At 50.9% G+C, this 16,083-nt stretch overlaps 1 protein-coding gene across 4 annotated transcripts in view; it reads right to left on the reverse strand.

Moving 5' to 3' along the window:
• tp53bp1 (tumor protein p53 binding protein, 1) overlaps positions 1-16,083 on the reverse strand; it is a 107,291-nt gene that overhangs the window by 63,835 nt on the left and 27,373 nt on the right. For 2 of the 4 annotated variants that reach the window (XM_063070997.1, XM_063070994.1), the window contains exons 1-5: positions 13,687-13,790; positions 4,572-4,759; positions 3,947-4,031; positions 3,692-3,785; positions 2,666-2,745 (exon numbers count right to left, since the gene is read on the reverse strand). In XM_063070997.1, the coding sequence (XP_062927067.1) occupies positions 2,666-2,745; positions 3,692-3,785; positions 3,947-4,031; positions 4,572-4,751 (439 nt within the window). In that variant the 5' untranslated portion in view covers positions 4,752-4,759; positions 13,687-13,790. Of the gene's footprint in view, positions 1-2,665; positions 2,746-3,691; positions 3,786-3,946; positions 4,032-4,571; positions 4,760-6,481; positions 6,545-13,686; positions 13,791-16,083 lie in introns of those variants that run through there. The other 2 variants (XM_063070996.1, XM_063070995.1) reach the window with 2 other exon arrangements.

The following is a 16,083-nucleotide window of genomic DNA, read 5'->3' on the forward strand; positions in this document are numbered from 1 at the left end:
TGGCTTTGGCAAAGCCAGTGTATTTTGCCCTTCCCTCACCCTCCACCTCCCCCCACCCCACTCCTGCCTTGAACTTGATTGAGTTTGAGGTGAGTGACTCTCCCCTCATTCTGACCATTTTTTACAGGAGCACCAGCGCGTCCTGACCAGGGGCATCGCCGTCTGGCACGGGAATGGCAAGGCATCGGACCACAAGTCCCTACAAAGGACTGAGGAGATCATCGGCGTCCAACCGTCAGAGATATTTATCAGAAGTGTTGAGGTTGCAGGGCCCTTAGCATTGTCAATGATCCTTCCCACCCATCTAGAATTTGACCCTCTACCATCAGGCAGGAGGTACCATAGAATTCAGACAAGAACTGTTAGGGTGGGAACCAGCTTCTTCCCCCGGGCTGGAAGACCACTGAACTCCCTGCCACCACCCAGGTCTCATCACATATGAAGCACCAGTTGCAGTATAGTGTCTACTTTTTAACTTATGTTGTAAATGCACCTTATTATTTGTTAATTTACTAGAGGTGATTTATTTTACGTGTTATGTGTGTGAGTTATATGTACTGTGTTGTGCACAATTACAAATACCTGGGGATACGAATTGACAATAAACTGGACTGGTCAAAGAACACTGAGGCTGTCTACAAGAAGGGTCAGAGCCGTCTCTATTTCCTGAGGAGACTGAGGTCCTTTAACATCTGCCGGACGATGCTGAGGATGTTCTACAAGTCTGTGGTGGCCAGTGCGATCATGTTTGCTGTTGTGTGCTGGGGCAGCAGGCTGAGGGTAGCAGACACCAACAGAATCAACAAACTCATTCGGAAGGCCAGTGATGTTGTGGGGATGGAACTGGACTCTCTGACGGTGGTGTCTGAAAAGAGGATGCTGTCTAAGTTGCATGCCATCTTGGACAATGTCTCCCATCCACTACATAATGTACTGGGTGGGCACAGGAGTACATTCAGCCAGAGACTCATTCCACCGAGCGTCATAGGAAGTCATTCCTGCCTGTGGCCATCAAACTTTACAACTCCTCTCTTGAAGGGTCAGACACCCTGAGCCAACAGTTTGGTCCTGGACTTACTTCCTGGCATAATTTACATATTACTATTTAACTATTTATGGTTCTATTACTATTTATTATTTATGGTGCAACTGTAACAAAAACCAATTTTCCCCGGGATCAATAAAGAATGACTACTACCTTGGTCTGGAGGAACACTGTTTGGTTTGGCAGTATACATGTGTACGGTTGACACCTTCCTCTGGAGGACGTAATCTCATGTGGTGGTATACACGTGTACGGCTGAACGACAATAAAGTAAATTTGAACTTGAACCTGCTTGAAAGCGTGCACAGAAAACTTACACACACGTTGCTGGGACTTGAGGACCCGAGTTATAACAAAGGGTTATAAATAAAGGGTTGAACTTTATTCCTTGGAACGCAGGAGAATGAGGGAATGCCTTACAGAGGGAGACAACATTATGAGCTGTGTCGATAGGGTAAATGCATGCAGACGTTCCCTCAGATCAGGTGAGACTAGAACTAGAGGTTATAGGTTTCGAGTGGAAGCTAGGGGAAGCGAGGGAGAAGGCTTGCGTGGACAGTATGTACATTTAACAGATAAGACAGTTAGTAGATTTAGTTAGGGTGAGGGTCACGTATTCTACCACAGTTCCAATAGTGTCAGGCACCTATTCTGACAGCACCCTCACTGTCAGTAACTGCAACAGTGGCAGCACTTCCCGTCACCCAGCCCACTACTGACAAATTTCTCGGTGACAACCAGGACATCCCCTGACGCTGAGAAGGAGCACTCTGCTATCAGACCCCATTTTCAACAACACAGCCAGTAGGGACAGCAAAGAAAATCCCTGTCTTTGAGCCACAGGTAAATCTATTGAATTATTCCATGCCGTTCGCCAACATTGCTGCATGGGTTAAACGACAGGGAGAGGTAAAAGTTTCGTTTCCCTACGGATACGCCGATTTTCGCCCACATCCCAACGATGCGCTGGTGAACTGGTGGCTGTAAACAGCCCTTACCGTGTGGGTGAGTGGTAGAGTCTGCATGGAGACAATGAGAATTGAAAAGGCATGTAATGCAGGTAATGGATGGCTGATGGTCAGAAGGGACTCGATGGGCCGAAACTATGCAGTATGTCCCTATGGCAGAGAGGTAAAGTGGGACCAATGAGGAAGGGTGGTACGTGAGCAAAGTGGTTAGCATAACGCTATATAGTGCCAGCCAACAGTGTACAACTCACACCTCTATCTGTACAGAGCCCGTGACTGCGTGGGTTTCCTCCGGCTGCTCTGGTTTCCTCCTACATTCCAAAGACCGACGGGTTAGGGTAAGTAAGCTGTGGGCTTGTTATGTCAATGCCGGAAGTCTGGAGACCCTTCCAGCACATCCTCAAACTGTTTGGTCACTGACACAAACAGCACATATCACTAGGTTCCAATGTACAAATGAAGCTGATCTTTAATGGGTGGTTGATGGTCAGTATGGACTCCATGGGCCAAAGGGCCTGATCTGTGCAATATGTATTTATGGCAGGGGCTGGGTGGGAAGTTAAAGAAGGCCACCTCGTGGGATCACCGAGCACAATATCCACGTAACCCCAGGGACAGACACAGCTCCCCCATCACTTCCACCCGCCTTTACCTTCAGCGCTGACAGAGTTGGTCGTGAGATCTGTGACGTCACCTTTTCCCTCGCATGGGCTGCTGCAGGTGTTCAGGGTGCTGCCAAAATAAGAGGTAGGACAAACGATGAGGTCCACATCACCTAACTCTCACGAGGCTTCAGAAGGCATTGGACAATCACACTTCAAGTATTCTGAGCAGTTTTGGGCCCCAAAGGATGTTATGGTATTGGGGAGGCACCCAGAGGAGGTTCATGACAATCATCCTGGAAATGACAGGGTTAACATATGAGAAGTGTTTGATGACTCTGGACCCATGGTAGCTGGAGTTCAGAAGAATGGGGGAGTTCTCATTGAATCCTATCGAATATTGAAAGGCCTGGGTAGAGTGGATGTGAAGAGAACATTTCCAATAGTGGGGGAGTCTAGGGCTAGAGGGCACAGCCTCATAATACAAGGACATCTCCTTAGAACAGAATCGAAGAGAGTGATGAACCTGTGGAACTTATTGTCGCAAATGGCTGTGGAGGCCAAGTCCATGGGTATATTTAAAGAAGTTGACAGATTCTTGGTCTGTAAGGGTGTCAAGCATTACAGAGAGAAGGCAGGAGAATGGTGTCGGGAGGAAAAATGAATCAGCCATGTTCAAATAGAAGAGCAGACTCGGGCCGAATGGCCTAACTCTGCTCCCATGCCTCATGGTCTTAAGGGCAGTGCTGGAGATGTGGTAAAAGAACACAGAGCAAGATCTCACATGTAGATAATGAGCAGTCATTTCTATGACTTCTTTTGCTGAGAACTATTGGTAGAAGCACCAGGTATAACCACTCCAATTTTTCTTTGAAATGGCACTCCACCAAGTAGGTTGTTAGTAGCACACCTTCTCCATGACATGCCATCTCTGCTCTACCAGGAAGAACCCTGCCCTGTACACTGGGCAGAGCTGAGGGCATCCAGGAAGGTAGGAATGCAGTGATGGAAAGATCTGATACCCAGCCATCTCTCTGTGACCACGAGACTCTCTCCCAGGTGCTCTGGTCACCTACCTGGTCTGTCCATTTGGTCGTGGCTGGTCTTCAGACGAGGAAGTGGAGCGCTCATCTGACCTGTGACCTGTCACCGTTTCCACGGTACTCACAACTGTAGACAGGAGAAGAGCGTTGGTCACACACAGAGCCTGGCACACAACACCCTAGCCCGCCCACTAACACAAGCCACACCAGCTCCAGAGGAGGTTCCACAAGTAACCTCTGCAGCAACATTCTCCGTGGCTGTTTAACCCATGCAGCACCAGCACTCACCCTTGATGTGCGACTCTCTCTGTCCCGACTGCTCATCATTGCCTCCCGTTGAGACCTTGGGCGCCGACTGACCAGTTAGCAGCTCCTGGAACACACAACACCGGGGAAGATTATGCAGTCTGCCAATTTTCCAAGGCCCAATGTCAACATCTGGGAGGGAGGAAAGAGGCTTATTTTTCTGTTGTTTTGTCGCTTGTTGTGTCCTGCCAAGCACTGTGGGTATGCAATGTTGGCCCAGGAATCCGTAGCCACCCTCACGGGCGCCAGTGACGCACCGTTAGGCCGCCACCCTCGCGGGCGCCCGTGTCACACCGTTAGGCCGCGACCCTCACGAGCGCCCGTGTCGCACCGTTAGGCAGCGACCTTCGCCGGCTCCCGTGTCGCACTGTCACATTCTGACCCTCATTGGCTCCCATGACGCACCGTTAGGCCGCGACTCTCCCGGGCTGCCGTGACGCACTGTTAGGTTATGACCCTCACGGGCTCCCATGACGCACTGTTAGGTTGTGTTGGCTGTTAACACAAATGACACATTTCACTGTATCTTTCCATAGACACGTGCCATTGGGAAGGGGAGCAGGAGGATAGTGGGACTAGCCAGGGGAGAAGATCCGGGTTTTCTCACCAGGACGGGGCTCGGGGTGGGTGCCTGCAGATTCGACAGGCACCTGGCTTGCAGGTGCCGGTAACTCCGATCCGGGTCATCCTCCGACAGCACGCTCTCCGGCTGGGAGTCCTCCACGATCAAGCACGGGGTGTCCTGCTGGGAGAAGTCTGCCTCCAGCTGTGTTCCGTTAGGGTCCATGTGATGTACTGTAACAAAGCAGAGCAGAGGGGAAAAGATCACCCGGTGGCAGCAAACAGACACAAAGACACACACGCACAAACACACACACACACACACACACACACACACACGCGCACAAACACGCGCACAAACACACGCGCACACATATGTACATGGGAACACACACACAAAAACACGTAAGTAGTCATATGCACGTGCAGACATCCACACATGTAAACATAAACACACACAAGACACACACACACAGACTCAAAGACATACACAAAGGCAGACATACACAAAGGCAGACACACGCACAGATGTTCATGTATACAGGAACATACAAACAGAAGCAACACAGAAAGACGCACACACACTCACAGGTAGACGTACGCACATGCAGACATCCACATATGTAAGCTCACGCACACACACACACACATCTCAGCACAAGGACATATACACACACAAACACAGAGACAGACACACACACACACGTAGATGTACACCAATGTGTGTGCACGCAAAGACACATAGGAACGTAGGCAGACACACACACACACACACGCACACTCACTCAGAGACAGACCTATCCACATGCTGACTTTCATGTACACAGGACACACACACACACTGACACACAGGTAGACGTACACACATGCAGGGGTCCACATACATAAGTGCGTGCGCATACACACAGACACTGACAGAAAGACACACACATGTAGACACGTGCCAGTGCGCGCACACGCGCGCAAGCGGGCACGCACACACACACACACTCACAAGACAAACACACAAGTAGATGTACACACACGCAGGTGTTCATGTATGCAGGAACACACAGATAAACAGGTAGACACGCACAGGCGTTCACAGACACACGAACATACGTACGAACAGACACACACAAAATCACAGACATGCACACAAAGACAGTCACACACGTACACGGGAACACACACATACGGGCGCAGATAGACGCATACACATGCAGACGTACACATTCATCAGTGTGCACGCGCACACACAACCGTAACGAACTCAGGTGTAGACTCAACCAGCTCCAACACGGACACAACCCTCCCCAACACTGAGAACATCTTCAAAAGGTGGTGCGTCAGAAATCTGAATCCATCACTGAGAGATGCTCTCCTCTTGATAGAGTCATCAGAGGAGAGGTAGAGAGCACAAGGATATACACTCAATGATTTAGGAATAGCTTCTTGTCCTCTGAATGTCTATGAACCCAGCAACACTGCCTCACAAAGACTGCCGGAAGAACTCAGCAAGTCAGGCAGCATCTCTGGAGGAGCACGGCTCCTGTTGTGTTTATGGTTCACTACCTCATTATTCCTCTTGGAACTATTCAGTTTAGTCACTTAGAGTAATTTTTCTGTCTTGCACTGTACTGTGGCCACAAAACAAAAGATTTCACAACATGCCATTAGACATTCAGCCCACCAAGTCTGCTCCACCTTCTATCATGGCTGATTTATTATCCCTCTCAACCCCATTCTCCTGCCTTCTCCCCGTAACTTTTGATATCCTGACTAATCAAGAACCTATCAACCTCTGCTTTAAATACAAGTAATAACTTGGCCTTCACACACACCACTGATAATAAAACAGGCTGTGCATCATCAGGGTCAGAGAGAGAGAGTAGAGACATTAGAATGGGCATTAAACATTACCCAAATCTGTTTACATCACTAAATCCCAATTCTGCACACGTTCCTGCACAATACCTCAGTTTTACGTTACTTGAGACTGCATGGCAAAGATGGCAGCTGTCTGGAGCGGGCTTCTCGGCACTACGGAGGAATTATAACCCGGTGGCGCCACCACAGGTGTAGAGGAGTAACTACAGTGTGACAGATTTATACGGGACATTATAATTGATAAACATATACACACCTGACAAGCACCAAAAAGTTTTCTAACTAGGAAGTAGATAAAAACTTGATCTTATTTATTGTTCCTTACTCAGAGCTACAGTACAGTAACTGGCCCAACCATCTGCGCCACCCAGTTACCAATAAATGTATGTGGGAGGAAAGCAGATCCCCCCAGAGGAAACCCACATAGCGCTGGGCAGAACACACAAACTCCTTACAGACAGTGGTGGAATTGAACCTGTGTCATTACGCTAACCACTACACCATTGCGCTACGCCGTACGATCCTTCTAAAACTAGAGGATTTAAGGTGAGAAGGGAAAGGCAAGCGGCTAGTTTTAATTCCCCACACTGAGCGTAGTGGGTGAATAGAACAAGCTGCCAGAGGGAGTGGTAGTGACAGGTACAATTACTGTTTAAAAGGCATTTGGACAGGTACATGGATAGGAATGGTCAGACAAACACAAATGAGACAAGCTCATTTGTCATGGACAAGTTCAAACAAAGAGCCCATTTCTATGAACACGATGCTGATACTGCAATAATAGTTACTTCGTACCAGATGAAACTACAAAATTTATACACCATCATGACATTGAGAACACCATTTCACCCATTTAATATCCTTCAACCACAATAACTATTTCTACAGTAACTTTCACAAGCTCAGGACTTCCCAATTAACACTGCGGCCAATTAAGCCTCTGCTTGAAATGCCATGACAATTGTACAAACTGTATCTCGGCTCAGAAAGAAAGCAAGATGAGCTTTAGGTGTCACAAGTACGTTGCAACACACAATGAAATACGTCAAATCAAATCAGCGAGAGGTGTGCTGGGCAGTCGACAAGTGTCACCATGTTTCCAGCGTCCTCAGGGTGACTAACCCTAATCCGTATGTCTTTGGAATGTGGGAGGAAACCCGAGCACCCAGAGGAAACCCAGGCGGTCACAGGGAAACCAGATAGAGCTGAAACCAAGCACTGTTCTTACACCTGGCTGCTGTAAAACACTACACTAACCTCTACATCACTCTGCCTTTGCCACCATGAACGTATTAACGACCAGATACGCGATTTCAGTGGCTGGCTGGGGAATTGACAGCAGTACTCCCTGGTCTTCATTAGCACAGTGACACGAGACCCTTTACCAACATCCGTAATACCCTGTCTCTGCCAGGCAGCACCTCCAGAGGAAGAGAATGTGTCAATCTGCATTAGCTTTTTATAACTTTGATGTTCTGCTGACGACACTTGAAATCAAAATCTTTCCTTTGATAATCACACAGACACACTCAGTCCATTATCCACATCAATTATTTGACATGCAGATTAGCAGCCAGAATACCCTCCACACAGCCTTTATGTTACTAGGATACAACCTTCCCGTTCCCCTGGGCACACAGCAGTGTGCGTCAAGCATACAATCCAGCAACATCTCACTTGCTGCCGAGGGTGGGGACAGAGGTCCCCACAGAATATAATCGCAAGACTTGCTGGAGATCCAGAGCAACACAGTCAAGATGCTGGAGGAACTCACAATCGGCAGCATCTATAGACGGGTGTAAACAGTTGACGTTTCCAGCTGAGGACTGGACCAGGAAGGAAGGGAGAAGGAAGCTGGAATAAGGAGGTGGGACATGGAAGGTATAGACAATAGACAATCGGTGCAGGAGTAGGCCATTCGGCCCTTCGAGCCAGCACTGCCATTCACCGTAATCATACCTGATCAACAACTATCAGTATCCAGTTCCTGCCTTATCCCCATAACCTTTGATTCCGCTATCTTTAAGAGCTCTATCCATCTCTTTCTTGAAAGCATCCAGAGACTTGGCCTCCACTGCCTTCTGGGGCAGAGCATTCCATACATCCACCACTCTCTGGGTGAAAAAGTTTTTCCTCAACTCTGTTCTAAATGGCCTACCCCTTATTCTTAAACTGTGGCCTCTGGTTCTGGACTCACCCATCAGTGGGAACATGGTTCTTGCCTGCAGCGTGTCCAATTCCTTAATAATCTTATATGTTTCAATAAGATCCCCTCTCAGCCTTCTAAATTCCAGAGTATACAAGCCTAGTCGCTCCAATGTTTCTACATATGACAGTCCTGCCATCCTGGGAATTAACCTTGTGAACCTACACTGCACTCCCTCAATAGCAAGAATGTCCTTCCTCAAATTTGGAGACCAAAACTGCACACAGTACTCCAGGTGTGGTCTCACCAAGGCCCTGTACAACTGCAGAAGGACCTCTTTGCTCTTATACTCAATTCCCCTTGTTATGAAGGCCAGCACGCCATTAGCTTTCTTCACTACCTGCTGTACCTGCATGCTTGCTTTCAGTGACTGATGAACAAGAACAAGCTGGAAAGTGATAGGTGAGGCCAGGTGAGGGGGCAGGTGAGTGGGTAGGGGAGGGGAGGGGGTTTGAATAAATTTAGAAGCTGGGAGGTGATGCATAGAAGAGGTAAAGGCTGAAGAAGGTGGAATCTGAAAGAAGAGAGTGCACCACAGGAGAAAGGAGAGGAACCAGAGGGAGATGACTTCCCAGTCCCCATCCTCGTTACCTTCTCACTCCTTCTCTTCTCCTCCCCTCACCCTCATGACCTGGAAGAGGGCAACGAAGATTCCTATGATACCTGTTGGCCATTATCTTCACCTGGCTGTTTCACCTACTCCCAGCTCGCATTCTTCACTTTCCAGTTTATTTCCCCCCAAAGATGCTGCTGGAAAGATGCTGGTAAGCTCCCCCAGCATCTTGTGTGTGTTGCTTTACATAAAGGGTTACCTACAGTTCAGGGAATTGAATCTGCAGTGATAACCTTGCATATGATCTTCATTCTTCTCCGACTGAAATAATTAGAGGAAACTATTCTGTATCAGATTTCTCCTGGGGAGACACATTGCCAGGATACAGACCAGCAGAGGAACTGCAGGAGCTGGAAACCCAAAAGGGAAGCAAAACGCTGGACAAGCGCAGGCCAGGCAGCATCATTCTGACGAAGGGCCACAGACCTAAACGCTCGCCGTTTCTCTCCCCACAGGGGCTGCCTGACCTGCTGAGTTTTTCCTGTTTCTATCCAAGTCTGGGTGAGCTAGGACTCTTCTCGTTGGAGCGAAGGGGGATGAGAGGCGACTTGCTGGAGGGAGAGAAGATGAAACGAAGCACAGATCGAGCGAACAACCAGACTTTTCCTCAGGGCAGAAATGACTAACAGGAGAGGGCATAATTTTAAGGTGATTTGAAGGAAGTATGGAGGGGGGAGGTTAAGTCTTTTACAGAGTGGTAGGTGCATGGAATGTGCAGTCCGGTGGGGTAGAAGCAGACATTTGGGATATTGCAGAAACTCTTAGATAAGCACATGGATGATATAAAAATGGAGGCTATGTAGGACAGAAGGGTTTGATAGATTGTAGAGTAGGCTAAAAGATTGACACAACATCGTGGGCTGAACTGTAGCGTTCTATGTTCTGTTACACTGGTCTGTGTAAGGGAAGAGTTAAAATGAGATTCCTTGTTGGTACGTGCTAAAACAAAATGGCAGTCTGCAAGACAAAATGGTTTCACTTGGACTGGGATCGCACTGAGAAAGTAGAAGAGGACCAGTCCACAGCCATGTTTTGAGGCAGTTTCAGAACACGGGCCTACAGTCAAAGAAGTGGATAACGGTGAAAATCTTGTTTGTACGGGGAAGGTGAGATCATTGTGCAGGTACAGACACCAGACACATGGGGAGCCATGGGCAAGTGTGAGTGTAAGGGTTTAAAAAGGAGCAATTCCTTTGTGCAAGGGGGAGAAGGAGGGTGATGAGGAGAGAGGGGAGAAGCCCCTCTTAGGACTAGTAGTGCAGGAGTAGGAAAAGACAGAGACAAACACATCAAGGAGGGGGATGCGTGCAACTTTATCAGCATTTTGCAGATCAGCTCATTTAGTGGATAATAAGTATGAGTTTGTTTTCTGTACTGCTGCTTCATTAACCATCTGTTTTCCGAAACTGTACTGTGTGTTTTAAACAACATTAATAAAGTGATTTCTTGTGTCTTAGCGCATGTACAGTGTCTCCCTTGCTTGCAAATCCACAGGCAAATGTCAATTTGTGAATCAGGAGAGAATACAAAACAAAGCTTAAAATAATTTTTGTTACAGTCTGTCAGCAGGCACAGGAAGCCATTATATTCACGTACACAAAAGCTTTGTCCAACAGGAGAGGAGGTGAACTCAGACAGGTCTCTGTCACCAGTTATATCCCACCAGGGATCGGGCAGAATCTGCTGACAAGCCCTTGGCGTGGCTACAGACTCTACCCGCCAGATATTAATGTTACTAATCAAACATCAGCCCACTATTCAGTAAGGAAAGTATGCCCAACAAATTAAGCACGCTGCACTCTCGGGTTAAACAGGTGGGCTGCTGGAGGGCACAGCCCAATGGGCCAGAAGGGCCTGTTTTACACCGCATCTCTTAAAATTGTAAATAAATGTTCTTTAATAACATCATACCAGCAAGGCCAATCAAGGAGCTTCACCTCATCCCAGGCCCACTCTCAAGGGTCTCAGGTGATCACAGGTAGAGATTCAGAATCAGGTTGATTATGACTGACCTGGGGAACAGTGAGGATAAGGCCATGCAAAGTAGGCCTTCTGCCTTTGGAGTGAAGGAGGGCGCGAGGTGACAGTCAGACTTTTACCCAAGGTGGAAGAAGCTAATGAGAGAACATCACTTGTAAGGTGATTAAGGAAGGATAGGGGTGGGGAGGGGGGTTACTGTTAGAGAGTGGTGGGTGCATGGAACATGCCTCCGGGGTAGCAGTAGAGCCAGATACATTAGGGGTTGTTAAAGACATGGATGAGAGAAAGACGTGGGAGGCAAGAGTTCGATTGATCGTTGAGTCTTTGCGTAAATTAAATCATAACATTGTGGGCTGAAGGGCCTGTACTGTGCTATACCAAGGAAGAATGGTGAAGTGAGGACAGGTACGAGATGCCGTATACTGATCGACTCCTCTGGAACGCACCCTCCGAGGGGTCAAGGAGACAGTTTCAATGATACCATCACCAGGAAAATGGCCATGCACCCGAGGTGACTGATCTGCAGGACTGTATGAAGTGGGGCTCTCCGGGTTGGTCTTGGATGGAGCCACCACAGACTCCAGAGGCCAACTGTACTCTGACCTTTGTGATCCTATGATCAGAGACAAGATGTTCAGATCACAGATCGGAACCAAAAAAAAAGAGAGGAAGAACACAAAGTTGCAAGGCCTTGGAGTTTATCTCCAAGTTATGTGGCTCAGGCAACATTAAATAAGATTCAATGTAATTAATTGTGGGGTCCTAAGAGGGAACTGGATCAGCACTGTGTGAAGGGGGCAGGGTAGAGTTAGAATGCATTCAATGAGCATCATCCAATTCTTTGATAGCTAGACCTCAGAAGAGTCTGAAACTTCAGGGACATCTCTTTCAGAGCCTTGGCCTTCTCCTACTACAGGGCCCCCGAACAGTCCAGGGATAGGAATAACCAGCTTTCCTCAACTACAGAGAGGGGCTAACATTTGGGGCCAGCCTCAGCACCGGACGCTCCTGCAACTCAACTGAAATATCCCAATAACACGACAGATAAATGTAAAGAATACCAAATCTAACAATGATTTTGGAGTCCAAAGTGGAAAAGGACAAACTCCACAAACGTTTGAAAACAATGGGAAAGTTGGACAACCTTTTCAGCAGTAAGTTTCACAAGGACTGAAAGATAAACTATACAAACAGCATCAACCACTGTGCAAACCAAGTCGACAAAATGACAATCACAACCAGACAACCACAAGGTAACATAAATGGCGCCTGATTTGCTGACCGCTCACCTAGACTAGGGATCATTTACAACTATCGACTAAGTTATGGAAGCAAGGATAGAGCTGACATTTCAGGTCGACACCACATGAGGAACCAAGTCAACCTCGCCCTGGTCTCGGTCACAGACTGCTGGCTGTCCCACTGAGTTCCTCCAGCAGCTCCAGTGTTTCCTTGCCCCAGATAACAGCATCTGCAGTCTCCTGAGTTGCCACCAATTAACCTCCCAACTTGCACATGTTTGAGATGAGCGAGGAAACGGGAGAAATCCAGACTGTTAGAGAGAAAACGTGCAAACACTACCCACAGCACCGAGGGTCAGAATCGAAACCCAGGTCACTGGAGCAGTGAAGGATCAGCACCACCTCACCTGAGAGAGCTCTCAGTACAAACACCACATCACAGTCCTATACACATATTGCAAACTATATAACAAAGATCAACACCTCAGCAAAGAGGGAAAAAAAAACTGCCAGGTGATGGAAACTGCAAGGTACTCCACAGGATGTAAAGAAACTTTCGCATTCCTTTGTAAATTTAGTGCACAACTCATCTTTGCCTTCCAGCACAAATAAAGTGTTGCAAATACTCAGCAGATCAGCGAGCATCTGTAAAGAGAGATGCAAAGTACATGCTTAACGTCTCGACCAGATCTGGCCTGATCAAAAGGGCAAGTTGGTCGAAGGAAAAATAACTTCACAACATCAAACTCACTGAGATACAAGAGTAGAATTTCCTCACACTGGGCATAAGTGGCAATAAGTGAAAGGATAACAGATGCGGATCCTCTACTCTGTGTGGCTGCAGATGCCAGACACCCAGTTCCTACTATGTCCAGGTACACGGGACAGGTGCCAGGTAGCCCATTTCTGCCGTGTTGAGGACACAGAAGGAAGCCAGTCAGTCCATTCCTGCTCTATTAGATACACAGCAGTCAGGCACCCCGCTGCTTCGGGGCACAGTCAACAGTGTTGGGGCGTCAAGCAACCCAGTCCTACTGTGTGAGAGACACACGACCACCTATTGCAGTTCAGGAACATACACATCAGAGTGGAAGCAGTCAGTTCTCACGACGATGCGCAGCGTGTTTCACGTTCCAGACTCCGAACCGGGCTTTCTGACCTTCCCAAACCCGGTGAAATTCCTCCCGCTGTCGGGCACGTCAAGCCTGCCCAGCTCCCCGGCAAACAGGCCGGGACTCCCTCCGCTCCATACCTGCGCCCGGACCAGGGACTCCCCGCTCGGGACTCGGGATCGCGCTCCAGGATTCCCTGCTCCCACAAAATTGTTACACTCGAGCACACTGTATCCAACCGGCCAGCCCGCCCTTCCCATTGGTCGGCTAGCAGGAACTACGTCACTGATGGGCTGAGGCCTTGGCCAATTGCAAGGGCGAAGGGGAAAAGGCTGCAGGGAAAGGGCTGGGATGGCGCCGCAACTGTTTACCCCAATTCCCCCAGTGGCCCATTCATCAAATCCTCCCCCACGCCTCCTACCCTTCCCTCACCCTCCTCTCCTCCACAGACTCTTCCTCCGTTCCCTACCCTCACACTTCCCATTCCGTTCCCCTCACCTCCCCAACTCTTCCTCCGTTCTCTACCCTCACCACACTCCCCATCCCGGTCCCCTCAACCTCTTCTCCTCCCCGTTTCCCTCGCCCTCCTCTCCTCTCCGTTCCCCTCGCCCTCCCCTCCTCTCCTCCCCGTTCCCCATGCACCTTCCTCCCCCTACCCCTCGAACCCACCCCCAACCCCTATCTCTCCTCCCCTCCTCCTCCTCTCCTCCCCGATCCCCTCACCCTCCCCTCCCCCTCACCCTCCCCTCCCCCTCCCCTCCCCCTCCCCTCCCCTCCCCTCCCGCGCCCCTCCCCCTCCCCTCCCCTCCCCCTCCCCTCCCCTCCCCTCCCCTCCCCCTCCTCCCCTCCCCCTCCCCCTCCTCCCCTCCCCCTCCTCCCATTCCCCTCCTCCCATTCCCCTCCTTTCCCCCTCCCCCCATTCCCCTCCTTTCCCCATTCCCCTCCTTTCCCCCTCCCCCTCCCCCTCCTCCCATTCCCCCTCCTCCCAGTCCCCTCCCCCTCCTGCCATTCCCCTCCTTCCCCCCCCTCCTTTCCCCCTCCCCCTCCCCTCTCCCCTTCCCTCTCCCCTTCCCTCTCCCCTTCCCTCTCCCCTTCCCTCTCCCCTCCCCCTCCCCTCCCCCTCCCCTCCTCCTCCCCCTCCTCCTCCCCCTCCTCCTCCCCTTCCCCTCCCCTTCCCCTCCCCCCATCCTCCTCCCTCTCCCCTCCTCCTCCCCCTCTTCCTCCCCCTCCTCCCCCTCCCCTCCACGTTAACTCACCTACCCCTCCTTGTTCCCCTCACCCTCCTCGCCTCCCCATCCCCTCCTCTCCTCACCTCCGCCCTCCCCATCCCCTCCCCTTCTCCGCCTTCCCCATCCCCTTCTCTCCTCCCGGTCCCCTCCTCCCTGGTCCTCTCCTCCCTCCTCCCCTCCCTGTTCCCCTCACCCTCCTTGCCTCCCCTCCCCTCCCCTCCTATCCTCCCCATCGCCTCCTCTCCCCCTCCCCTCCTCCCCTCCCCCTCCCCTCCCCCTCCCCTCCTCCACGTTAACTCACCTCCCCTTCCCCATTACTCTCACCCTCCACTCCACCCCGTTCCCCTCCTCTCCTCACCTCCCCTCCCCGTTTCTCTCCTCCGCATTAACTCCCCTCCCCCTCCCTGTTCCCCTCACCCTCCTCTCCTCCCTGTTCCCCTCCTCCCCTCCACTCCCTGGTCCCCGCTCCCCTCCTCACCTCCTTATTCCCTCCCCCTCACCTCCCTTCTCCCTTCCCTTCCCCCCTCCTCCCTGGTCCCCTCGTCCTCCTCTTCTCACCCTCCCCCTCCCCCTCCCCCCTCACCCTCCTGTCCTCCCCTCCTCATGCTCCTGTCCTCCGCTCCCCATTCCTCTCCTCCACGTTAACTCACCTCCCCCTTCTTTCCTCCTCCCATCCCCTCCTCTGCCCCTCTCCCACTCCCCCTCCCCCTCCCCATTCCTCTCCTCCACGTTAACACCTCCCCTCCCTGTTCCCCTCACCCTCCTCCCCTTCCCCTCCCCGGTCCTCTCCTCCCTCCTCCCCTCCACGTTAACTCACCTCCCCCTCCCAGTTCCCCTCATCCTCCTTGCCTCCCCTCCTCCCCAGTCCTCTTCCCCTCCCCTCCTCCCTGTTCCTCTCCTCTGTGTTAACTCACTTCCCCTTCCCCGTTCCTCTCACCCTCCTCTCTTCCCCGTTCCACTTCCCCACACACACGCCCTCCCCTCCCCCACACACTCCCTCTCCTCCCCTCCCCCACACACCCCCTCTCCTCCTCTCCCCTCACCCTCCTTCCCCTCCTCCCCTCCCCGTCCCTCCCCCCCATGTTAACTCACCTCCCCCTCTCCGTTCCTCCCCCTCACCCTCCTCACCTCCCCTCACCCTCACCTCCCTTCTCCCTCACCCTCCTCACCTCTTCTCCCCTTCCCCCTCCCTCTCCTCCCCAGTGTCCTCCTCCCTTCCCCCTCCTCTCCTCCCCATTCCCCACACCCTCCTCTCCTCCTCCTCTTTTCACCCTCCCCATTCCTTCCTCACCCTCCTGTCCTCCCCTC

Source organism: Mobula hypostoma, chromosome 18 (genome assembly GCF_963921235.1).
Source record: "Mobula hypostoma chromosome 18, sMobHyp1.1, whole genome shotgun sequence".
In the NCBI taxonomy this organism is placed as follows: domain Eukaryota; kingdom Metazoa; phylum Chordata; class Chondrichthyes; order Myliobatiformes; family Myliobatidae; genus Mobula; species Mobula hypostoma.